The sequence below is a fragment of the Protopterus annectens genome, chromosome 13.part0 (genome assembly GCF_019279795.1).
Source record: "Protopterus annectens isolate FY-2018-M chromosome 13.part0, PAN1.0, whole genome shotgun sequence".
NCBI classification, from domain to species: domain Eukaryota; kingdom Metazoa; phylum Chordata; order Ceratodontiformes; family Protopteridae; genus Protopterus; species Protopterus annectens.
The window spans coordinates 382,066,648-382,093,618 of NC_056747.1; the positions used below are offsets into that span (position 1 = coordinate 382,066,648).

General features: G+C 41.0%; 1 protein-coding gene across 1 annotated transcript in view; it reads right to left on the minus strand.

Moving 5' to 3' along the window:
• APC2 (APC regulator of WNT signaling pathway 2) overlaps positions 1 to 26,971 on the minus strand; it is a 788,186-nt gene that overhangs the window by 109,656 nt on the left and 651,559 nt on the right. The window contains exon 9 of the mRNA XM_044053997.1: positions 24,722 to 25,127. Coding sequence (XP_043909932.1) covers positions 24,722 to 25,127 — 406 coding nt within the window. The remainder of the gene's footprint in view (positions 1 to 24,721; positions 25,128 to 26,971) is intronic.

Consider the following 26,971-nt stretch of genomic DNA (forward strand, 5'->3'; position numbering starts at 1 on the left):
ATTCGTGGCCCTTCCTATCGGAACCAAAATCAGATACACTCAGTGGAGATTGTGAATATCAATCTTATGAGTGTCAGTCAATTAGTTAGGCTGTACATTTAAGGCTGACTGACCAAACAATATTTTGTCAAAACTGTTAAACTCATTTTTTTTATGTGAAGAGTCTCCCTCCCTCTAACTCTGAGATTGCTAACCCTTGTAGAAAGATACAATGAATGCATACTTTAAATGGTCTTTGATTAAGAGGTCATAATGGGACTGATATATTCTTGTACAGGATCACAGAACAGGGAAGTATAACATAAGGCTAAGTGGCCTTCTGGTGGTCCCGGCAGTACTACCACACTCCCACTGATATATTTGTACACTTTCTGATGTCATTTCTACTGTTCTGAGGTGCACATATTACTGTGAATGTGAGGAACCCTTAGCAGAGATAAACCAGAATCTATTTAGAGTTCTGGATATAAATCTTAGTGAGCCTGGAGCTGGAATCACAGTGAAAGAAGGTGAGGATATTGTTCATGATGATGACGACCACGTTAGAGGGATACAAGTTAAGCAAAGGAGCTGTACAACAAAATAAAAAAAACATATATGTAATTACAGTACTACATGCTACAGTAACTTTTTGAACTGATTTTCTTTTACGCACACAGAAATATTCCTCCAGTCTGCTAATCTGTTTCCCTTTGTGGTCTGCATGTGGGAAGAATAATAAGTTCCTACTGTTGTCCACTCGTGAATGAAGGAGCGTCCAGCAGTGTGAGTGCCTGCTTAATTTCACTGCACTGAGCATCAGCTACATCAGGACACTAAAATATGAACTGATGGAGTGTGCCCCACAATCCACATACAGTAAGACCCCTGGTGTAATAATACTGAGTGCTTATATAATTCAAGTTCCCAAAGTTCTGGTAATGGGTTTAAGTAGGACAACTCATGGAAATCAGCCATATATTGCAAACTGTGTACTTATTGCTTAATAAACTGACACCTTCACTAAATTCATATTGTGGCACAGTGTGCTGGTTCTCATTGTATGATGTGACAGACTGTTAGGAAACAAAACTGAAAATCTTAATGTTGTGGTTCCCTTTAAGAAAGACAGGTACATTTTTCTTGTACTGGTAGAAAGGCTCCCACAGATAATGTTGTTAACAAGCAATCATCCTTTTAGTTTAGAGTATATAAAGGAGGGCTATGGCCTTGATAACCAAAGAAGTTGCCCTCTGATTGTGTAGCAAGTTTGTGCCTACAACAGTGAGTCTGGACAGTATGTTACAGGAAAGAAGAGACAAGCTAAAAAAATGTGAAATACTCTGAAGATTTCCTGGTAGTGGTCAATATAGAACAATACAGAAGGACACTGAGTGACATCACCTTGGGCTTGTAGCAGAACTGGTATGAGAGACTGTAAGGAAGCTGACTGACATCACCTTGGGCTTGTAGCAGAACTGGTATGAGAGACTGTAAGGAAGCTGACTGACATCACCTTGGGCTTGTAGCAGAACTGGTATGAGAGACTGTATACTTTTTTTTTTTTTTTTTTTTTTTTAATATTTCAGCTATGCTTAAGAAGAGTCTGCACACATATTTGTATTTTCAGTTCAGTAAAACCACATAATTTTATGGACTAGTTCTTTCTGCTGCATTAGTTGATACCGCATTCCTCAGTGTAGTGGACATATTTGGCACAATTTTCCACGCCAAAAAGGATCCCAAGTTATACCTTTCTCTGACTGACTGACCATTTGTTGAGCATTTTATCCCCTATTTAGCTACACAACTATCTTGTGGGATGGGGTGAGAGATTTAGTGAGGAGTACATTTGTGTTTTTCCTTTTGACAAGTTGGCAGCCATAGAGAACTTGCTTCAGGCTGTTGTGCTGCACCTAAGGTGATGCAGGCAGTTGTCCAGTCCATGGTAATATCAAAGACCTCTCCACCATCAAGCAACTAGTCAGGGAGGAAGACCTTGAAACATACCTTTGAACAGTGTGTCCACCAGAAAAGATGGAACTGAAATCACTGGGCTAAAATTCTCTCAGCTCAGCTAACTGGCAAGAAATATCAATCAGAACTGAAGAGGAAGAATCACACCATGAAAGGGCATATCCCAATGGAAATAGAGTTAGAAAGTACTGGAAAGGATAACAACATAGAAAAGAAAAAGAAATTGAGAGGGTAGTGTCTACTCATACTGACCCAAAGCAGTGCAACATAAAGTTATGAGAGGGTAGTATATTGACAGACAATATAACCTTAAACAGAGCTCTTACGATAGTTCTGTTGAGTCAAAAAGCAGCAGTTTTCAACAGAATAAAGAGGGTTCTACGCATCAGGGTAATCAGCTAAAAGAACACAAAGAAATAAGTAAGGTAAGAATAGCAACTGACACTAAGGGATATTGCTCAATTGCCTTTCTTAGTAGAAGAGTTAAATACTGAAATCCCAGTGCCTGTGTTGACAGAGCTGGATTGTCTGAATTCCAAGTAAGTAGGATAAACTTTAAGAAGGTACAATGTAAAGGTGGCACGTTCTGCAGAACAAGGACACATACAGCTATAGATGTAGGGGGAGGGGCTAAACAAAATGTTCCCACTTCCTACTCATACACTCATACTTTGAGTTATAAAATGATTTATTGTACAATGTACGTAAGGAAAGAGAGGATGTAGTACATGTGATATTAGTGCCCAACCATCCACCAAGTCATGAGGTGAGCACATAGTTATACAGCAGAACACTGAGGAATAGAGAAGACTAAAGCTCTGATCTCAGCAAAGTTTTACTAAGAAGGAATAATAAAAGAGGTTGAGAACTGTTGCGCTGGATGCCATGGTCCAGAAGACATCCCCTAACCTAGACTTCAGAAATCGTTTGATTCAAAAACTAATTATAGATGTGCCATTTTTAAGTATTACTGTGGACAATGTTAAGCCATTAGTAAAGTCTAGCAATGGGTTTTTAATACATTTTGATTATTTTGGACTATGCAACAAAGTACTCCGAGGCTGTTCTTCTGTATAAGGTAATGCTAAATCTACAGCTGGAGATCTAGTTTTATTATTTTCAAGGATATGAATACCTAAGGAGATACTGACAGGGGACTCCATTTTTGTTGGCAATAACACAACACCTCTAACAATGATTTATAATTAAGCAATTAAAAATCTCAGTGTACCATCCCCAGATAAATGGGTTAGTACAGACTTTTAACTGAACATTGAAGTCCATGCTGAAAATGTTACTCTGAAAGATGGCAAAAACTAGGCAAGCTAATACCATACTTCCTGATTGTCATTAGAGTTGTCATACAAGCCTGAAAAGATGTTGTCCTTTGGACTTGTCATATGGCAGGCACCTTCATGGATTGTCAGATTTTAGCACAAAACTTTGGAAAGAGGCAACAAAGCAATTTAAAAGTGCCATAGAGCACGATACCAAGTTACAAGCCAGACTGAAAGTGGTAATGTCCATTATACATGAGTAGATGAAAATGTTCATTCTACACAATAAGGATTGTATAATTGAAATGCAAGAGGCAAGGAATTCAAAGCTGGAGACCATGCATTAGCGCTAGTCCCCCTGCAGAAAATTTTTGTCAAATGCCAGGGGCCCATTTGAAAAAGTAGAAAAAGTAAATTATATAAACTATAGGATTAGACAGACTGCTAAGAGAAGGTCAGAACAGATGTACCATATTAGCATTCTGAAATGATGAAAGTGCGTGCAGAACTCTGTAGCTGGCTTACTGGCAAAACCTGATAGTTTTGGTGAAGGAAAGTGAGCTCTGTGTCTGCAATGCCGGTAGACAGCATATTATCAAAGCCATAGAAATAACTGATAAGGATGCTTCTGTTAAGAAACTAAGAGGTGCTTTCAGAACTATATGGCAGAATAAAGCCGATTCAATACCATATTACAGCTAAGCCAAGAGAAAAGCTTAACTTAATCCCATATTCCCTTTTCTTTAACAAAAAATCTTAGTAATAAATTACCAGCACATATACTTATCTCTTGGAAAAATCGTCAATTCTTTTGCTGGTACCAATGTTTTGAAGATGTGGTTAAGTCTATAAACTCTCTGTGTTTAGAGTTTAATATTAAAATTGCAGAAATACTACTCATGCCCATTTGGTTTTAACATTAATTCAATCCAAGTTCACTCTTTTATCTAATTCATGACATACTAAATACCAGAATGGATTAACCTTTTATATGAAATTATTTATAAACATTCAGAATTTGATAATTTAATTTCTAAGTTACATTCAATTGTAGTTAAAATATGTACAATTTAAGTGAAAACTTTTGGAATTCCTTTATAAAAGATGATCATTTAGCTTTAACTGAGCAAAATAAAACTCAGCTTTTCATCTATTAAAAACACATCTTGGACCTTATGCTGGAGCTTATTTACTTGGAAATGTTTGTTTAGAGCTCTTTTGATCCCTATAATGGTAGCCAAAATGAGAAAAGAAAATGTTTCTGAATGTTGGCGATGTTAGAAATTTACTAAAGCTAACTGGTCACATATGTTTTATGACTGTCTTATGGTTCATAAATTTTGGGAAAAGATACAAGATTTTTCTAAAGCTTTATGGAATGCCACCTATATTTTAACAACATAGATGTTCTTATATAACTTATTGGAAATAAATAATTCAAAAAAGGACTTTTCTTATTTAACCTGGACAATTCCTGTGGTGGCCATGAAATCTATTACAAGAAACTGGAAGAACTCTTCAGAATCAAAATGTGAAGATTTTCCTATCCTTCTGAAAGACATGGCAATTGAAATAGCAGTAAAAGAAAATAGAATTTACCCTAAAAAACTTATAACCAATCCTTGGTTGAAAGTATTAGCCCTGATTGAAACCTTCACTTCTTAAACATATACAATTTATTTGATTTTTAACAATTGTTTTCTTGTCTTTTGTTAATTACTTTTAATTTGGTCTCAGGAATTTTGTATATGCTGTATATAGTTTCATTGTTATTTCATTTGTAAACATTTTTGTTAAATAGGTTCATGGGTAGGAACTAGGCTATCGGCCCTTGGGCCTATATAAGCCTAGCCAAAAAAGTTCCCTGGTTTTTGCAACTCAAGAAAGTTATTTTCCTGTGCCCCTGTCTAGCAGAGCCATATAAGTGATCCCCGGGGTGAATTTCCTATTTTCCATCCAATTGTCGAGATTTTTCTTAAAGAGGGCTAATGAGGAGCTTTGCTTGACATGAATGGGTAGTCTGTTCCAGAGCATGGGAAGTCTCTGGGACAGGGATCTAACCCTCCAGCATGTTCTGTTTATTGTAGTGGCAAGGTTTAGGTCTCTGGAGCGTGTGGCTAGGAGGGATTGGGGTTTCTTTAAGTGTAACATAGCCAACAGATCTAGGTTTGACATGGCTTTGTATGTTAGGCAGAGGTCGCCTCTGAGTAGGTGATAAGTGGCAGAGTAGAGCTTGAGTTTTTTGAGACGGTCTGCATAGGGCATCTGTTTGAAGCCAGTAGTCCTCTTAGTGAGGTATTTCTTTGGCCTTTCTAGTTGTTGTAGATGTTTTGTGAGGTACATGTCAAAAGTACAGTTGTGTACACTTACCATAAATGTAGATGTTCGAGTGTATTCACTGTTGCGGTCATTACATTTGGGTAATCTGCTGGCAGGTTGCCCTCAGTCAGCCTGAATAACAAAGTTTTGGGACCTGCGTCGGTTGCTGTCTCCTCTTCCATGACGTCAGGTCGTCAGGGGTATAAAACATGCAGCCGATGCCATTTTATTTAGTTTTTCTTGCCCCAGATGTCAGGTGCCCCCCAAATGGGGAGCAAAAAATAAATATATATATATATATATATATATATATATATATATATATATATATATATATATATATATATATAAACAGAAATATATGTAAATGCACTTTTAGCAACATAAACTTTACCTTCATCTAAAAGCAAATACACCACAAAGGCTTTAGAATATAGTGAAGGAAAGAGAAGTTATAGAAAAGGGGGATGGCGGGTGGGTAACCCGGACTGCAACAGTGAATACACTCGAACATCTACATTTATGGTAAGTGTACACAACTGTACTATGTTCTTCATGTTTCACTGTTGCAGTCATTACATTTGGGTAGAATCCCAAAGCTATGGATGGGAGGATGGAGCTAAATAGCATTAGGACCGGCTATAAGGCCCTGCAGAACTGCAATGGCGAAGCCTGCCCTGGATTTGGAGAAGAGAGGAAAATGATAATGCTTTGTGAAGGTATGAACAGAGCTCCAAGTAGCAGCTTCTAGAATGCCTTTGGTTGGAACTCCTCTGAGAAAAGCTGCTGAGGTAGAGGCAGCCCTGGTGGAATGTGACCTCATCCCCTTGGGCACAGGTTTACCATGGTGCAAGTAGCAGAAACGAATGCAGTGACTTATCCACTTAGAAATAGTCTGCTTTGATATAGCCTTCCCCTGTGATCCTGCAGCAAATGCCACCAGTAGTTGCTCAGACTTTCTTAGAGATTTGATCCTGTTTAAGTAGAATCTTAGTTGTCTTTGTACATCCAATGAATGCAGAATCCACTCCCCCTTATTCTGCGGATTTGGGTAAAATGTTGGCCGGTGGATTGTTTGGTTGTGGGTCACACTGGATACCACCTTAGGCATAAAAGAAGGATTGGTCCTGAGGAACACCCTGTCCAGGTGAAATGTAATAAAAGGCTCCACAGCCATGAGAGCCTGTAGTTCTGAAACCCTTCTTGCTGAAGCAATTGCCAAGAGGATAGCTGTTTTCCAAGATAAAAATTTTAAATCTGCAGTAGCTGCTGGTTCAAAAGGAGGCAGGGTGAGTTTTTCCACACAAAATTGAGGTCCCACACAGGAGTTGATGATCTTCTGGGAGGCCTTACATTTTTGGCCCCTCTAAGATACTGTTTAAGCAGCGGGTGAGTCAAGAGGGGAGGCTCCGTGTTGTAATGAGCCGAGATGGCAGAGGCATGGATTTTTACTGAAGAAAAAGATAGGCCCTTGTCAAGTATCTCAGTCAAATATTGTAAAATCTGAGGGATATTGGGCCTTGCTGTTTCAGTTCCTTGTGCTTGGTTCCAAGCACAGAATCTCTTCCATTTATCAGCATAAGATTTTCTGGTACTAGGCCTTCTGGCTTCCAAAATGACATCCATCACAGATTTACTGAGAGATGTTGTTTGAATAATTAAATGATCAGCCATGCTGAAAGGTTCAGAGTTTGGTGCTGAGTGTGCAGAATTTGAATGTTCTGCTGAGACAGTAGACAAGGTATTTGAGGCAAGTACCAAGGAGGGAGTTAACACATATTCCTTAGAATTGGGTACCAGTGCTGGCGAAGCCAGTCTGGAGCAATTAGGATCATCTTTGGTTTTTCCTGTCTGACCTTTAACAAGATCTTGGAGAGAAGAAGCAGAGGGGGGAATGCATAGACTGATAGGCTTTTCTAACTGAAGGACAGGGCATCCACTTTCCATGCTTGTCTGTGATAATTTCTTGTGCAGAATTTGTCCAGTTGATAATTTTGGGGAGAGGCAAATAGATCTATGTCTGGTCTCCCCCATTTCTGTGTTAACACGCTGATTTGTGGATCCAGACTCGTGCGGGTCCATAAGGTTTCTACTTAGGTCGTCTGCCAGAGTATTTTGTTTTCCTGACAGGAATTGAGCTTGCAGATGTATTTGGTAAGTCAAAGCTGTGTTCCACAATTCCATGGCTAGTCTGCAAAGGGGGTAGGAATGTGCCCCCCCCTGCTTGTTTATGTACCACATAACTGTGGTGTTATCCGTCTTTATCAGTAGTTGTCCTGGATGAAGTAAGTCCTTGAAGGTTGTCAGAGCATTCTGAACAGCTGGCATCTCCTTCTGGTTGATATGCAGATGCATTTGTTTTGGGCTCCATTTGCCCTGAATGCATCTCCCCACCAGGTGGGCCCCCCAAGCATAGTCTGATGTGTCTGTAGTTAGGGTTTGGGTGGCAGGGGGTAGAGTGAATGACAGTCCCTTGTTTTGGTGACATGTCTCTGCCCACCAATGAAATTCCTGTTGTAGGCAGGGAATGAGAGGAATCATTGTTTCCAGACTGTGACAATGTTGACTCCATAAACTTTTTAGGTACCATTGAAGTTTCCTCATATGCAGTCTCACATATGGAATCAGTAGAAAGCAGGATGCCATGAACCCCAAAGCCTGCAGAATTTGTCTTGCAAATAACTGGGTTTGTTTGCCATTTGTTTGAAGTATGTTGTCAGTTGCCTTTGTTTGTCTGGCGAGAATAAGCCATCTGGGCAGTTGTATTCAAGCTTGCACCCAGGAATGTAATTTGAGAGAGTACCAGTTGTGATTTCTTTTCGTTTATGGTGTACCCTAGGCATGCTAGAAGCCTTTTTACAAATGCCAGATGTTAAAGAAGAGTGTCCTTGTCCTCTGCTTGAATGAGACAGTCGTCCAGATAGGGATACATTTGAATGCTTCTTTGTCTGCAGAATGCAATTACTGGTGCCAGGCACTTTGTAAAGACCCTGGGTGCAGTAGATAAGCCAAAGGGCAGTGCAGAGAATTGGTAATGCAAAAAACCTGCTTTGAAGCAGAGGTATCTTCTGCACGATTCCCTTATTGGGATATGCAGGTATGCCTCTTTTAAGTCTAGAGTCACTAGCCAAGTGTTTCTGCCCAGCATAGGCAGTAGCTGTTGTAAGGTCAGCATTTTGAATTTTGGAATGTCCAGGAACGTGTTCAAAATCAATAAGTCCAGTACTGGACGCCAGGCATTGTCTTTTCTGGGTACCAGGAACAGTCTTGAATAAAAACCTAGTCCTTTTTCCTGTTCTGGTACTGGTTGAATAGCCCCCATATCCACGAGGGACATAACTTGTTTCTGAGCCTCTGCCCATCGATTCTTTGGCAGATCTGACCAACCGTTTGGAATTGGCAAAGTATGGAAATTAAATCTGTACCCCTGGGATACTATGTTTAATACCCACTTGTCCTGGGTAATTAACTGCCAGTTTTGAGAATGAAGTGCTGCTTTTCCCTCCAAGGGGGCTGCTAAAAGATAAGTGCTTGGTGAAGGTAGAGGGAAGTCATTGAGACTGCTTACTGTAGGGTTGCACTTTGTTTCCTCCAGATTTGGAAGTGGAGGCACCCCATTGCTTTGACCTGTAAGAACCCTGTGATTGGTATCTAGAGCCTTTTGATCACCTGGATTTGCCTGGAGAGGCTCTGTTGTACACAGGAAAGGACCATTTTTTAGTAGGCCAGTGTCTACTGAACCTGGGTGGCTGCACTTGTAAGACATCTTTTACAGCTTGCAGAGATTTAGCTTTGTCTTCCATTTTATTTAAAACCTCTTCTGCCTTATTACCAAACAGAGTATCATGCTGCAAGGGGACATCCAACAATTTAGCTTTAACATGATCAGGCAGATTTTGCTCCTTGAGCCAGGCATGTCTTCTAATCACAGATCCAGTAACTGTGGCCCTGCAAGAGGCCTTCAAGCAATCAAAACCACATTGCAAAGTATGCTTTCCAGCCTGTTCTGCTGAATGCAATAATTCCTGTAATTTTTTATTTTCCACACAATCAGAAATCAACATAAGTTTCTGTTTCAATAAGCCCATAACATGCTGTTGATATTTAAGCATATGAAACTGGCAGTTTAAGGCCCTAATTGCCAAGGTTGCAGACGTATAAATCTTCTTTCCCCATCTATCCAGCGCCCTGGAATCTCTATCAGAGGAGGTAGGATTTTTGGTTGTAGAGGCCTTTACACCTTTGGGACCCTGTGAGATAGTCTCAGGATCAGCAGCAGGATTTTTGAATAAAAATTTGTGGGAGTCAGGAACCTTGTAATATCTGTCTGGCTTACTAGGAGCTGGAGGTAGGGAATCAGGAGCCATGCTTGATTCCGAAAACACATCATCAACAATGTCTAAAACAGGAGGTATTGCCGAAGGCCTATGCTGAGGAAGAAGAAGGAAATCCCTAAGCCTCTTTTTTGATTCAGAGAAATCCTGACTCTGCCAGTGAAAATGTTCCTTTAAGGTATGCAAGGTTTCTCCAAAAGAATAATCCTCAGGAGGAGATGCAGATGGTATGGATTCTTCTGCATCAGAATCCTCATAGGGTGGAATAGAAAATTTCTGATCAGAAGAGGAGTCAGAAGAAATGGAAAACTGATCTGAAGATTCATAATCAGTGCCTTGCCTAGGCCTCTTAGCGGGGGGTTGGGAGCCCCTAATCAAGGTAGTTAAGTCCTCAGCCATTTTGATCATCTGTTTTCTAGACATAGGGCCCTGAGCACGTGGCTCATGCTTCGTTTTTTTAGACATAGAAGATGTTTTTGATCTTGTTTTTGAAGCTGGCGTTGGTTTTATATAAAAATGTTGAGGCCTGAAAACACCCTCAGAAACCGGTGCCAGCTCAGCTGATCCGGACCCATCCAAGGGAGAGACATCCGCGGGTTCAATACTCTGAGAATCTTGTGGCATACCAGACTCCGCATGGGTCTCAGTAGAGGCCTGCAACTCAAAAGTAGCAGGTATCAGGGGCTGCAAATGTGCCTCACTGAGTAGCAGTGAACCTGCGACTGGCTTAGGAGAAGTTTCGTCGTCGGTTTTGGACCTCAACTGTCTGTCTCTATCTTTTTCTTTGTGTTTTTTGTGAACTCCGGTAGTCGGATTGCTAACCGACGACATCTCAGGGTAATTAAATATGGATCCAAAATATTTAGAAGCAAAAATATACTGACGCTTAATAGTGCATTGGTTGAATCTAGCACAAAACCGACAGCAAGGCACGTTAGGATCTGGGCCTAGGCAAGGAATACAGTACAAATGAAAATCCTTATGAGATATTTGCTTCCCACAAGTAATGCAATTATTAACTTTCACTGACATCGGTAAGGAGCAAGAAAAAGTTTCCCCAATGGGGTACTTAGCTTTAGTTGAAGACTTCAGTTCTGAAACTGGAATGTGAAAATTTCAGGAGTCGGAAAACCGGCACTTGCTAACTGCCTCTGCTTCAGGCACCATGCAGCAAGAAAGACTGAATAAAATGGTGCCGGCTGCATGTTTTATACCCCTGACGACCTGACGTCATGGAAGAGGAGACATCAACCGATGCAGGACCCAAGACTTTGTTATGCAGGCCGACTGAGGGCAACCTGCCAGCAGATTACCCAAATGTAATGACTGCAACAGTGAAACATGAAGAACATTGGGGTGTTGTATTCTATAATGGGTCTGATGATGGATGAGTAGAGAGGAACAATAACCTCTTTTTCCGGAGGTGAACCCCTTTGTGATGAGGTGTGCCATGTAGAAGGATTTTCTGACTACTGTGGCAATGTGATTATCAAAGGAGAGACTACTGTCCACTTGTGTCCAAAGGTCTATCACACTTTCGGTGCTTAGTAGGCTACCACCTATGTGATAGTTCATGGGTACAGTGTTTTTCTCAAAGGAGATGACAATGCACTTCTTGGCATTGAGATTAAGGCCATGACTTTGACACCAAGCATCAGTCTCAGTGAGGCCCCTTTATAGAATGTCCACATCATTAGGCAATTCTATTATGACACCTAGTTTGCAGTCGTCTGCAAACTTTGTTAGCCAAAGACCTGCTGTATTAGGCTGGACTTCTGAGAAGTAGATGCCAAACAGGAAAGGACCCAGGACTGAGCCCTGTGGTACTCCACCTGTCACTGATCTGAAGTTGGATTTGGAGTTGGCTACTTTCACTGTGTGGGTTCTGTCAGTGAGCCAGTTGGCCACCCATCTTGTGACATACAGATTTATGACCAGTCTAGTGAGTTTATCTATAATTCCAGAGTGTGGAATGGTGCTGAAAGCCTTGGCAAGGTCAAGATAGGCTGTGTGCACCACCTTACCCTCATCCATGGTTCTGGTAACTGCTTCAAACAAGTCAATAAGGTTTAGGAAACATGACCTAGAGTGGGGTCCAGAGTTTGGAGGTTAACTATGTCCTTGTTTATAAGCTCCAAGATAACTTCCATGGCCTTGCAGACCAGGCTTGTCAGGTTAATGGGGCAGTAGTTCCTGGGATCCATGGTGGTGCCCTCTTTGTGGAGTGGGAAAACCGTCGCTGTGTGCCATTCAGTAGGCACAAAGCCTGAAGTGAGGCTATGATTGAACATGGTACTTAGGTGGGGGTGCCAGTTCATTCTGTAGTTTGTGCAGAACGTAGCCAGGGATGTTGTCAGGTCCCATGGATGCTGGGTTCTTGGCTTTGGAGAGTGCGGTCTTTACTTGTGCAGCCATGATTACAGGGGGCTTTGCATTCTTCCGGTATAGTGATGGGCCATTTGAGGGGTGTGGGGGGGTAAAGTTTGCATTGAGCCTATCTGCCAGGATGTTGGCAATATCAGTTGGTTCTGTATGTCTAGTGCCATTGTGCTGTAGCTCAGATCAGATCTGAGTGTCACCATTGAGATTTTTGACATAGTTGTAGAATGCTTTGTGGTTGTGTTTAGAATCAGTGGCAATTTTATTTTCATAACTAGCTTTGGAGGATTTTATGAGGGATCTCAGCTTCTTACTAAGGCTGACCAGGGAGTTCCTGCAATCAGGGGATTTTACTCTTTTTTGCAACAGCTTCTTCCTTCTGTTGTATAGTTTTTTTTATGTCAGGGGACCACCAGATTGGCTTCTTTTTCTTGGAGGATAGCGTCTTGGTTCTGTTGGGGATGGCACGATCCATGCACTTGTGTATGTGCTTATACAGTGCATTTGTATAGGATTCAGCAGCTGTACCTCTATTTTACATCTGCATGGGTGTTGTGAAGCTTGCCACTTCTGTCTTAAGAAGCATGAAGTTGGCTTTGGAGAAGTTTTTTACGGTGGTTTCCTTAATGGGGGTTGGGGGAGGGATATTAATGTCTAGGGTGATTAGCTTGTGGTCGGATCTGACCAGTGAGGAGTTGACCTCTGGCATGGAAATCTGTTGCCCATATTGGTAATGACCAGGCCCAGGATATTGTTGGCCCTGGTGGAGGTATGGGCAAGCTGATCCAGGGCATTGGAATTTATGAATTCCAGAAAGCATTGAGCAAATGAGTTAGTACATGAGTAGTTTTCCCAGTTGATGGTGGGGTAGATGAAATCGCCCGTTATTAGGATATTGGGCTGTACTTTAATATTACCCAGTATATCAAGAAACGTGGAGTGGGTATCCTGGGGCATGGCGGGGGATCAGTAACAAATTACAACCTGGATTGCAGTCTTGTCCAGTGTTAGTTGCACTTGGATAATTTCAGATGCATTATGTTGAGCAACTAGTCTGGAGGTGTGGATATCCTTAATGAGTATGGACACACCTCCTCCTTTAGTGTTTCGGTCCAGGTTACATAGCCGAAAGGTGTGGTATGACTTATAGCCTGGTAATGCAGTGGTGCTCTCTGGAGCCTTGAACAAGGTCTCCATCACTGCACAGAGGTCGATGTTCTCCATTTTAAGGAGTGCCTCGAATGAGTGCATTTTGAGGTATAGACTTTTAGCATTGAATAGCATTACCCTCAGATTTTCCTTGCTTATACCTGCTATGGTGGTGAGTTTATCGTTTGAACCTTGTCTAAAAAAAGCATATAGGGGTGGCAAGAGACTTAATCAGTATCCGGAATCCCAGGGGCGACAGGTGCAGGCCATCTCTGTCAAAGCATCGTGGTCTGTCGATCTGTCATCCCAGGCAGACAGACACTGGATCCCCTTAGAATGACACCAGAAGCTTAGCCAATTGTTGAAGTCAATCATTTTGTCATTGTATTGTGGTATCATTCTGGGCGAAGGCAGGATGCCACTCAGGGCTAGGGTCATACCTGCCTGGGCTACATGATCTGAGAGTTCCTCCATGTCTCTTTTTATGTAGTCCAGGGAGGTACATCTCAGGTCATTCACACCAACATGGACAATGACAGAGTCATATTTGTACTTGTGGAGTGACCTGAGTGCTTGCATTATGTGATGGATCCTGGCACCCGACAGGAAGATGACAGTAACTTTCTCCTTGTTTAGCCTGGTGAGTGGGACATCAGTGTGCCTGACTATACAGTCACCTATGACTAGTGTGTTGGGTATGTTGTTTTGCCTTATGGGCTGTGGTTGAGTGGAAGACTGATCTTGTTGGCTATGTGTCATTTGGGTAGTGTTGGGATGTGGTGGTTGCCTGCGTTTCAGCTTTGGAGGGTCTCTGTTTGGGCAGATTTTTATTGACAGCCTCCGTGAATGTAGGTGTGTGTTTTGTGCTACTATGTGTGGGTTTAGGTGGTGTAGGTTTTGATGGACTATGTGTTGAGTGTGGTGTGCTGCTGGCGTTTACCTTCTCCTCTTGACTGTCTAGTACAGTCTTGGCTGGAGAGGGCTTGGCTTCCAGTTTGGCTATGTAAGTGCACCTCTAACAGGTTGTAGTGTTGGGTGGTAGGAGGAAAGGGTTCTCAGTGTACATAAGGCAGTTGCTACATTGCCCCAAGATGCCCATATTCATCAGGTGGACAGAGGAAAATACTGGGAGCTGACCCTTAGACATGTCTGGATAGGTGCTTATTTAAGTAATAAAAACTGTTTTCCTCCTAACAAGTGAGGAAAGTTGAGTGCTGCAGTAATTTGTAGATTTAGTGCTTGCAATGAGTTTTGAACAAGTGCTGAGCACAAGGAAACAATTTTAAGTGCTAAAACTAGAAAAAGTACAGTTTTGTACCTACCATAAATGTAGATGTTCGAGTGCTCAAACAGCTGCAGTCATTACAGATGGGTTATCCTGCCATCAGGCGGGTCCTCGGTCGGCCGAATTCCAAAGTCTAGGTCCGGCGTCGGTTGTTGTCACTTCTTCCTTGACGTCAGTGTGGCAGGGGTATAAAAGAGGCAGCCAACACCATTTTCTTCAGTTTTTCTTGCCCCAGATGTCAGGTGCCCCCAGAAGGAAGGCAAAACATAATGTTATGCAAACATGCAATATAGAATAATCAAAAAACAGTAGTTGCAAGCAAATACACCATAAGAGAATACCCCACAAAGGTTGTATGATAAGGTGCTTGTCATAAGGCCTGTCCTAAGAGGGGACGGAGGGGGGGAAACCTGGACTGCAGCTGTATGAGCACTCAAACATCTACATTTATGGTAGGTACAAAACTGTACTATGTTCATCGTGCATACAGCTGCAGTCATTACAGATGGGAAGAATCCCAAAGCTAAGTAAGGGTGGTAGGCACTAAGTGGAACTAGGAGGAGCGAGGATGCCCTGCAGGACTGCTGTGGCAAAACCCGCTCTAGATTTAGAGTATAGTGGGAGGTGATAGTGCTTGGAGAAAGTGTGCACTGAACTCCAAGTGGCTGCTTCCAAAATGTCCTTGGTAGGGACCCCCCTGAGGAAAGCTGCAGAGGTAGCTGTGGCCCTGGTGGAGTGGGATCTGATGCATGCAGGCACAGTTTTTCCATGAAATGAGTAACAAAAGCATGTGCAGTGGGCTATCCATTTTGAGATTGTCTGTTTGGAAATAGCCTTTCTTTGAGCACCTGTAGCATAGGACACAGAGTTGCTCGGATTTCCTGAATGGCTTTGTCCTGTCTAAATAATAACAAAGTTGTCTGTGAATGTCCAAAGAATGTAGTAGTCTTTCCCCTTTGTTTTGTGGATTTGGAAAAAAGGTAGGTAAGTGGATAGTCTGATTCAAAGCTACACTGGATACTACCTTTGGCATAAAGGTAGGGTTGGTTCATAAGGAAACTCTGTCCTGATGGAAAATGATGAATGGTTGCACAGCCATGAGGGCCTGTAGCTCCGAAACCCTGCGTGCTGAGGTGATAGCCAGAAGAAAGGCTGTTTTCCATGACAAGTACTGTAGTTCTGTTGAAGAAGCTGGCTCAAAGGGAGGAAAGGTCAGCTTTTCCAATACGAAGTTGAGGTCCCAAGCAGGGACTGGTGGTTTCCTTGGGGGTTTTATATTTTTTGCCCCTCTGAGGAACTGCCTTAAGAGAGGATGTGAGAATAAAGGAGGATCTGTGTTGTATTGTGCAGAAATGGCTGAAGCGTGGATCTTGATGGAGGAAAAGGAAAGTCCACTGTTTAACATCTCAGCTAGGTACTGTAAAATTTGAGGTATATTTATTACCCAAGGATTCTGGCCCTTTTCTTGATTCCAGGCACAAAATCGTTTCCATTTGGCGGAGTAGGTTTTTCTAGTAGAAGGTCTTCTGGCCTCCCAAGATGACATCCTGCACCTCCTTGGAGAGGAGAGTCTGTTGGGAAATCAAGGAATTCTCCATGCAGCTAGATTTAGAGTTTTGAGATGGCTGTGAAGAGTTTTGTAGTTGTGCTGGGACAACAGAAGAGGGACTAGAGGTAGGATCCATGGTGGGGAATGTGTCAGGCTCTTCAGGAGTGGATACCAGTGTTGTCTTGGCCAGTCTGGAGCAATGAAAATCATTTGTGGTCTCTCTGCTCTGGCTTTTAATAGAACTTTGGTCAGTAGAGGAAGACGCGGGAAGGCATAGACTGTCAATGTTACCCAATTGAAGGAAAGTGCGTCCACTTTCCAGGCCTGTGGATGATAGGTCCTTGAACAAAATCTTTTCAACTGGTAATTTCTGTGGGTAGCAAATAGATCTATGTCTGGCTGTCCCCATGCCTGAGTTATCTTTGTGAAAACTTGAGGATGCAACTTCCATTCATGTGGATCTGTCATGTTTCTGCTTAGGTTGTCTGCCAGTGTGTTTTCCTTCCCTGGCAGGAATTGTGCCTGTAGTTGAATTTGCATTTCCAGTGCTGTGTTCCATAGGGTCATGGCTTGCCTGCACAGGGGGTATAAATGAGTTCCCACCTGTTTTTTTATGTACCACATCACTGTGGTGTTGTCTGTCCTTATCAATAGCTGGCCTGGATGCAGTAGGTCTTTGAAGGTCATAATAGCATTTTGCACGGCTAGCATTTCCTTTTGGTTGATGTGTAGATGCTTCTCTTTTTGGGACCATTATCCCTAAATGCACAGATCTGCCATTTGTGCTCCCCTGACGTAGTCTGTGGCATCTGTTGTGATGATTTGAGTTGCTTGAGGTACACAGAAAGGGAGACCTGTGTTTCTTTGGCATGCTTGAGCCCACCACAAAAATTCCTTTTGAAGGCATGGAATGAGTGGTATAATTGTTTCCAAGCTGTGGCTGTGTTGAGACCATAAATATTTTAGGTACCATTGAAGCTTCCTCATATGCAGCTTTGCACATGGGATTAGTAGGATGCAAGATGCCATGAATCCCAGAGCCTGCAGGACTTTCCTTGCAGTTAGCCTGGAGAAAGTTACCATTTTGCTGAAGTATTGAGACAGTTGCCCTTGTTTGTCTGGCGTGAGGTAGGCCATCTGGGTGGTTGTATACAAGCTGGCACCCAGGAAAATTATTTGTTGAGAGGGTATTAGTTTTGATTTCTTTTTGTTGACTGTGTATCCCAGGAAGTTTAACAGTTTTATTACAAACGCCAGGTGCTGCAATAGTATGTCCTTGCTGTTCGCTTGGTTCAGGCAGTCTTCCAGATATGGGTAGATTTGTATTCCTTGTAGTCTGCAGAAGGCGATTACTGATGCCAGGCATTTCGTAAACACTCTGGGTGCAGTAGATAAGCCAAAGGGCAATGCAGAGAATTGGTAATGGGTTGAACCTGCAAGAAATCTAAGGTATCTTCTGCAATCTTGTCTGATAGGGACATGCAGGTATGCCTCCTTGAGGTCCAATGTTACCAGCCAAGACTCCTTGCCCAGCATGGGAAGAAGCTGCTGTAATATGAGCATCTTGAATTTTGGCACCTGTAGGTATGTGTTTAGGATGGATAGGTCTAAGATAGGTCTCCAATCTTTGTCTTTCCTTGGTACCAGGAATAGTCTGGAATAAAACCCTTGACCTTGTTCTTTGGCAGGTACCTCTTGAATCGCTTTCATATCCATGAGAGCGGAAATTTGATTTTGTGCCTCTGCCCTTTGATTTTGTGGCAGGTTTGGCATGCCTCTCATTTTTGGAAGGGTGTGAAAGTGGAACCTGTCACCTCTGTCTATAATGTCCAGAATCCATTTGTCTTTTGTAACAATATGCCAATTTTTTGAGAATAATGCCAGTTTTCCGTCCAAACGTGCTGCCATTAAAGCTTTGCTTGGCAGGTGTAGGGGGAAGTCATTGTGTCTGTTCTCTAAATGACTGTGATCTATCTTCTCCACCTCTTGGGGTTGGTGCTTGCCACTGTCTGGCTCTGTAAGATCCTTGAGGTTGCCCTCTACCCCTTGGGTGTCTGTATCTGCCCCTTTGAGGTCTGTCCATGGCTGGAAAGGACCAATTTTCTGAAGGCCAGTTTCTGCTGAAACATGCCTGCAGGAAATCCTTCACTGTTTGCATTGATTTCGCTTTTTCCTCCATTTTCTGTAGTACCTCCTCAGCTTTAACACCAAACAATACATCCTTTTGAAGAGGTGCATCTAATAATTTAGCTTTGACATGATCTGGTACGGTTTGCTCTTTGAGCCAAGCATGCCTACGTATAACAGACCCCGTAATAGCAGCTCTACATGAGGCTTCTAAGGCATCAAAACCACACTGCAAGGTATGTTTACCCACTTGCTCTGCACCATGCAACAAATCCTACAACTCTTTCAAATCTGGTTGTTCGGGTTGTGTCATTTTGCTTTTCAACTGAGATAACAAAAACTGTTGATACTTTAACATATGGAATTGACAGTTTAATGCCCTCATGGTTAAAGTGGCCGAGGTATACACCTTTTCCCCCCACCTTTCTAAAGCTCTGGAATCTCTCTCTGAAGGTAAAGGGTTTTTAGCAGTAGAGGCCTTAATCCCCTTGGGACCCTGTGAAATTGTTTCTGGGTCAGCAGTATGGCTTTTATAAAGGAACTGGTGAGAACCAGGAACCCGGTAATACCTGTCTGGTTTAACAGGGGCTGGAGGTAAAGAATCTGGATTAAGGCTGGCTTCTGTGTACACATCATCCAAAATATCTAAAACAGGAGGGATAGCCAGGGGCCTATGCTGGGGGAGCAGTAGAAATTCCCTGAGCCTTTTCTTGGAATCTGAGTAATCTTGGCCTTCCCAGTGAAAGTGTTCCCTCAATGTATGCAGGGTTTCCCCAAAAGAGTAGTCCTCAGCAGGGGAGACCGAGGGAATAGACTCCTCAGCATCAGAGTCTTCGAAAGGGGAATAGGCGTAATCCTGGTCCTCAGAGTGTTCTGAGGTAATAGAAGCTTGATCTGAGGAAGGGTAGTCTTCCTCTAATCTGGGTCTTTTGTCAGAGGGGGGTTGAAAACCCCTGATAAGAGTAATCAAATCCTCAGCCATTTTAAGCATCTGATTTTTAGGCATGGGGCCTTGAGAGGAGGTCTGAGGACCCTGTTTTTTGGTTTTCATGGCTGCTTTAGATTTAGTGAAAGATTTAATAGAGAAGGAGGAAGGCCTGAAGATGCCTTCAGAAATGGCAGGCCTGTCTAAATTCTGAGTTTCCCCGCCAATAGTGGCGTCGGTATCTGCAGTAGGAATGGGGACCGAGGAGCCTGCGACCTCGGGTACTGTAGTCACCGGTAATGTAATGTCATCGGTACTCAGGGGCTGCGTAGGCGCCTCGCTGGGAACCGGAGAACCGGTAGTCGGCCTAAGCGTGGTCTCAGTAGTCGGTGCGGACCTCGGATGTCGGTCCTTATCTTTGCGTCTTTTGCTCAAAACTGGAGTCGGAGTATCCGACGACATGATATAATTACATTTTTTGCCAAAATAATGAAGGGCGAACTCCGCCTGGCGCTTAATAGTGCGGTTGTTGAATTTAGCACAAAAACGGCAGGTCGAGATGTCGTGGTCTGGGCCTAAGCAAGGTATACAGAAAGAGTGGAAATCCTTATGCGGTATTTGCTTCCCACATGAAATGCAATTATTAACTTTGTGTGACATCGGTCTGAGGCAAGAAAGGTTTCCCCAACGGGGTACTTAGCTTTCAAGAAGACTTCGGCTGAAATACTTTCGTAAATCTCAGGAGCTGGCCGACTGGCACTTGCGAACTGCTTCTGCTTTGGGCACCGCACGGCAAGAAAGACTGAAGAAAATGGCGTCGGCTACCTCTTTTATACCCCTGCCGCACTGACGTCAGGGAAGAAGCGACAACAACCGACGCCGGATCTAGACTTTGGAATTCGGCCGACCGAGGACCCGTCTGACGGCAGGATAACCCATCTGTAATGACTGCAGCTGTATGCACGATGAACATCTGGCTAGTTCTAAGGGAAAATTACAAGAGCAGACTTTCTGGCACTGGGAATAGTTTAACCATAGTTAAACGGTGTTGCATGATGCACAAAACCGTGCAAATATGGGTTTTTAAACAGAAAGATGAAAGTGATATAAATAGCCCAAAATGGCCAGTAAAACTACATATTCTGAGCTGAAACCACTCCTCCAGCGACAGATAGGCTGCTCAAAGCTCACCACTCTCACTGATGAACAGAGAAGCTTCCTTCTATCTTAGTAAGGTCTGGGCAACACAGAAACTACAAAACAGCCCAGAATTCAGCAAAATCTGAAAACCGGACTCTACTGGTTATAGAAAGGTGGGAAATGAGTAGAGACATAGGATTTTTTTTTTTTGGGGGGGGGGTTAATAATTAAAACAGATACAGTAAAACAATCACTTTTAAAGCAGAAAAATGTCTGTCATACTTGAGTGTGTTTACCCACTTTTTATTATATTTTAAAATATTGTTATATCTTGTAAACATTATAAGAAAAAACAACAAAGAAAATGAGGGTAGCTACATTCCTATAGGCAAATGCTGCGCTGAGATAAACACCAAATATAAAAAACAAAACAAAGGATTCAGCTACAGCAACCATGCAAGTTCCATACAAATTCTGAGGCAATATAATCCAACAACTCGTATTTCATAAAATAAGTACTCCAAAATATGAAAAACTAACAAAGTATATTTACCGTGCACTCAGTTGGTAAGCACTTTCACAGAATTGCTTCATCAGACCATAGCGGACTGAGTACAAAAATTATTTAAAAACATTATTACCAATCACATAAAACCACAGAAATGTAATTTCCTTTAATGACGTTACATTTGTAACTAAACTAAAATAGTTATAGTTTTTAACTATGTATATCAAATCAGCCATTCAATAACGCTTTTTTTGGTAAAATATAAATGCAAAGGTTCAAGCTGCTACTCATATATGAAGTTAGTATATAATAAATAATACATTTAATCATAAAAAACTTATTAGTTTTTTTATCACCACGTTCATAATTATGCAATATGAAATTCCTCATTAGCGATCGCTTCATCAATGATCGCTTAGAGTAAAACAGATATTATATGTCATCAGGCAAAGTAAAGCTGTATAATTGAATAACTGTTCTACTGAAGCAGAAAGCCACATGACAGTAAAGCCCTGAAAAATAAACCACTGCATATCAACAAAGCAACCTAGATGCATCTCATCCACAATCGCTCAATAATTCTTCATCAGACCTCTTGTGCGAATAAACCATTAAACATAATCAGAATAAAAAACATAATATATATCTAACTCATAAATTATCTAAAAAAGAAAAATTGTACACATAAATAAATTTTAACTAGCTGTTATAACCAGATAACATTATTAAAACCTCAACCTAACATAGACCTGAAGATTATGAAACCTACAGCATATGAATATAAAAACATATACAAAATTATTAAACAGTATCTAGATTTCAAAGACTGATCATTAATAAGACTGATTATTTATAGTGACGATGAAGTACCGTGGAAGTCAGAAGTCAAACTATGATTTCCAACTTCATATCCACTGAGTGTGTATGCATCAGGTAAACCATTCATCACTAAATCTACATCATCGGCCATAACGACAGAATAACATTAGAGTCTAATGACTGCATATAATAATTTCATATCAAAATAACTACATGTTATATATATTGCACATCTCATTTCATCTAAAATAAATTACTAATATCTAATTACAAAAAACATAAACAAATTACTCCTTACCTAAAATATGTGCATTTATAAAAAACATATATTTTAACAAAAGATATATATATATATATATATATATATATATATATATATGTGTTGTATAGGAAATATATACATACGTAAGAGAATATTAAATATAACATTAAATATATGTATAAATACATGTATATATATATATATATATATATATATATATATATATATATATATATATATATATATATATATATATATATATATATATATATATATATATATATATATATATATATATATATATATAAGTATTTATACATATATATAATATTCTCTTACATATACAGTCGTTAGACTCTAATGTTATTCTGTCGTTATGGCCGATGATGTAGATTTAGTGATGAATGGTTTACCTGATGCATATACACTCAGTGGATATGAAGCTGGAAATCATAGTTTGACTTCTGACTTCCATGGTACTTCATTGTCACTATAAATAATCAGTCTTATTAATGATCAGTCTTTGAAATCTAGATACTGTTTAATAATTATGTATATGTTTTTATATCCATATGCTGTAGGTTTCATAATCTTCAGGTCTATGTTAGGTTGAAGTTTTAATAATGTTATCTGGTTAAAACGGCTAGTTAAAATTTATTTATGTGTACAATTTTTCTTTTTTAGATGATTTATGAGTTAGATATATATTATGTTTTTTATTCTGATTATGCTTGATGGTTTGTTCGCACAAGAGGTCTGATGAAGAATTATTGAGCGATTGTGGATGAGATGCATCTAGGTTGCTTTGTTGATATGCGGTGGTTTATTTTTCAGGGGGTTGCTGTCATGTGGCTTTCTGCTTCAGTAGAACAGCGATTCAATTATACAGCTTTACTTTGCCTGATGACATATAATATCTGTTTTACTCTAAGCGATCATTGATGAAGTGATCGCTAATGAGGAATTTCATATTGCATAATTATGAACGTGGTGATAAAAAATTAATACGTTTTTTATGATTAAATGTATTATTTATTATATACTAACTTCATATATGAGTAGCAGCTTGAATCTTTGCATTTATATTTTACCAAAAAAAGCGTTATTGAATGGCTGATTTGATATACATAGTTAAAAACTATAACTATTTTAGTTTAGTTACAAATGTAACGTCATTAAAGGAAATTATGTTTCTGTGGTTTTATGTGATTGGTAATAATGTTTTTAAATAATTTCTGTACTCAGTCCGCTAAGGTCTGATGAAGCAATTCTGTGAAAGCACTTACCAACTGAGTGCACAATAAATATACTTTATTAGTTTTTCGTACTTTGGAGTACCTACTTTATGAAATACGAGTTGTTGGATTATATTGCCTCGGAATTTGTATGGAACTTGCATGGTTGCTGTAGCTGAATCCTTTGTTTTGTTTATTATAAGAAAAAAGCTTAATAAAACATTTTTAGCAAAAAAAAGCTTAACTTAAAACCTTAAAGCACAGCAGAGTGAGAGAGAAGGGCTGTGATAAAGTATAGAAATGCTTAATAAGGGAGACACTGAGTAGCCACCAACAAATGAAACTGCCTTATAGTGTTAGTCCCAAGACCTGAATCAAGGCCCATATAATAATGATCCTGTTTCTCTACAAATGTTGATGCTTCTGCTGATAATAATGGTAATGAAAAGGGGGCTAGGATTAATGCAAGACTCTGCAATCTTACTTCAAAAATGTATTTCTTATGAATTTTTGCACCCAGGCTCACACTATCCCAGCTCAGCATATGCTATTTTTTCTCTCTCTTGTACTATTCATTCTTCTTGATCAGGCCATGTGTTAAGGCAGTGAGGAGAAAGGACATAATCCTAAGGTTCTAAGGGTATTTCCTTAGTCTTCCTCCAGATCCCATCCTCCCCAGCATGGGTATGCAGTGGTCTTGTATCACCAGGGTGGCTGAGGTTTGTTTAGCCCATTAACCTGTGCCCATATGAAGTACCCACCCCCTATGGTAGATATAAGTTTGTTATAGTTTAAGGAAAGAGAGCTTTTTTTTTCCTTTTAGCTGTTGAAGGAAAGGTGGCATGCAGAAATGGTAACTGACTGGCTTCTGCATGTCAGGAGCAGAGGGTATAATCATGGACTTTTGTGTTTACACTGTTAGTGATCAGGGAATGGCTCCAAGTGCTGAGTGAGTGAGCTATGTAGATACTGCCCTGGGGGGTTATGCTGCAGCAGGTGTGACAAACAGCCCCTCCCCCTTCCCATAGAAAAAAAGCTAACTAAGCCCACCTATGTGCAAGCCCTGCATTTATAGGTTCAAGTACTAGGCTAGCTGTCCTTGTAGACCATTTTAAGCCTAGCTAAGCCTAGCTAATTTCTCTCAGTGAGATTCAAACTCTATACCTTTTGTCTGTGAAGTATTCACCTTAAGCATTATGCCAACCTCTAATCCCTTCTTTTTCTCTAATTTTTTGGCACTCATACTGCTAATTCAACACAGGTCACCAGTGCTGCAGGTGAAAAACTTGTCTCTGCACAAAAAGCCTGTCCTTATTTTACCCCATAACTTAAATTAGTTAATACCAGCCAGAGATACAGACTTTTCATGTGCCATACACCCTTTAAAGGAAGTTTAAAAACAAATCTGAGAAAGTCACATAGAGCACATTAAAACATGAAAGACAATGCTAGCTTACTGCCATTCATTTCTGGGGTGCTTTCTTCTTTCTTCTGCATCTCTAGCCAATCCCAGGAGGCCTGACTGTAGGAGCGAACTTGTTCAAGTAAATGCAACACCCGCATTTCTCTCTTTGCCTGTCCTTCCTCTGCCTGTGAGAAGATGATGTTGTGGAGCGCTGCACTGGCCCTGGCACGGGATTCTTTGCTGCTACTGCTTCCTCCAGCAGAGGCAGACGAGGCTTTCTCAGTCCCTTCACCATCTCGATCGATGTCATGGAGGAGCTGTACAAGAACTGGAACGCAGCCGGACTTCCGCATGGCAAGGCAACTCTCCTGGGAGCAGGACATGGCAAGAAGGGTCCGTGACATATCATCCTTGTCACGGGTTGCAAGCATGGAAAGCAGCCAGAAAACCATTTCAACCTAATTTTTAAAAATGAAGGAAAATAAGTAAATTTTTTCATACTGTTGTTAAACGTCATATTGTTAGCCTTCCATTCTGTTATAATCAGAAATAAAGCTGATTAATTAGAGTGTCATATACTAACACCCAAACTCCAATAAACACAGACACACACACACACACACACACACACACACACACACACACACATACATGTAAGCATGCACAAACAGTCACACGTGCACACACCCAAACACTTCCATGCATTTATATATGCACGCACACACACACACACACACACACACACACACACACGCACACACACACACACACACACACGAAATGAGAGTACCACTGAGCATCACAATTATACTTTGGGTGTATTTTTGGTAACTTCTTTCTGTGATCTTGTATGTAACTAGGTGGATAGTGTACATATTTTATGCTCATAGTACCCCTCACAGGATGACACTGGCCTGACACCACTGGAATTTGTCAGAGTACTGCTGTTGGTAAAAGTGCATTTTATTGTAATATGAGCAGAGGTTGCACTCTTCTTTATTGCTAGTTTGGACATGAGTCAGACTAAACACTACTGAGTGGTAACATCCTTCTGATAAAATACTGAGCTGAGATTCTGTCTGCCTGAGTTGGTGATTATGCGGGTGAATATTAAAGTTCTCGTGGCACTTGCCAGTGAAAGCATGCAGAAGTTTCACTAGTGTTTGGGCAAAGTTTACCTTAATCAGTCCAAATATTAAATCAGAGCTTCCTTGAAAAAAGGGAGCATTGCCTCAATGGTATCTACTTGGCCAACAGAATTATATATATACGTACTCTTCAAAAACAATCTACCCTGGAAGTCTATCACCATAAATACAATATGCAACAAGAAACTTCTTAAATTATTAACTAGATCCAAACCCTTATTCTCAAAGATAATATCAGAAACATTACAAAAAAACATAGCAGAACACTATCAGGTCCACTAAAAGAGGCCCTATACTTAGACTGGCCCCTGATGCCAAAGCTAATTATAAATCGTTGTTTAGCTAAAAAAAAACAACACCCTATATTTCTCAGAACTTATTCATAATGACATCTCCTTCTCTGACCCAATAGACATTCCCAATATCCTAGCAAAGAAATTTACTGCCAACTTCACTCCTGAGACTTCTGTTTGGTGCCCCAAAATATCTGAATCCTTTAATCCCCCAATTATTTCTAAAGATCATTTACTGAAAGTGCTAACCAAGACTAGACTGCTTCCTCCATAGGACCTGACAATATACCTGGTTGCTTAATTAGCAGTGTTAAAAATGTCCTTGTAGACAAACTCTGGCAACACTGAGATCTGCTCTGAGTTACAGCACAAAGATACTAAATATACAGAACCAACTGATATTGCCAACATCCTGGCAGATAGGTTCAGTGCAAACTTTACCCCCCTCTCACCCCCTAAAGGGCCTATCTCTATACCGGAAGAATGCAAAGTTCCTGTAATCACAGCTGCACAGGCAAAAACCGCACTCTCCAAAGCCAAGAACACAGCATTCATGGGACCTGACAACATCCCAGGCTACCTTCTACATAAACTACATAATGAACTGGGACCCCACCTAAGTACCATGTTCAGTTATAGCCTCACCTCAGGCTTTGTGCCAATTGAATGGCGCACCACAATGGTTATCCCACTCCACAAAGGGGGAGCCATGACAGACCCCGGGTACTACTGCCCCATTTGCCTGATGAGCCTGGTCTGCAATGTCATGGAACGTATCATCATGGAACTCACAAACAAAGACATTGGAGATCTCCAAACTCTAGACCCCATACAGTTCGGGTTTGTAAAAGGCAGATCATG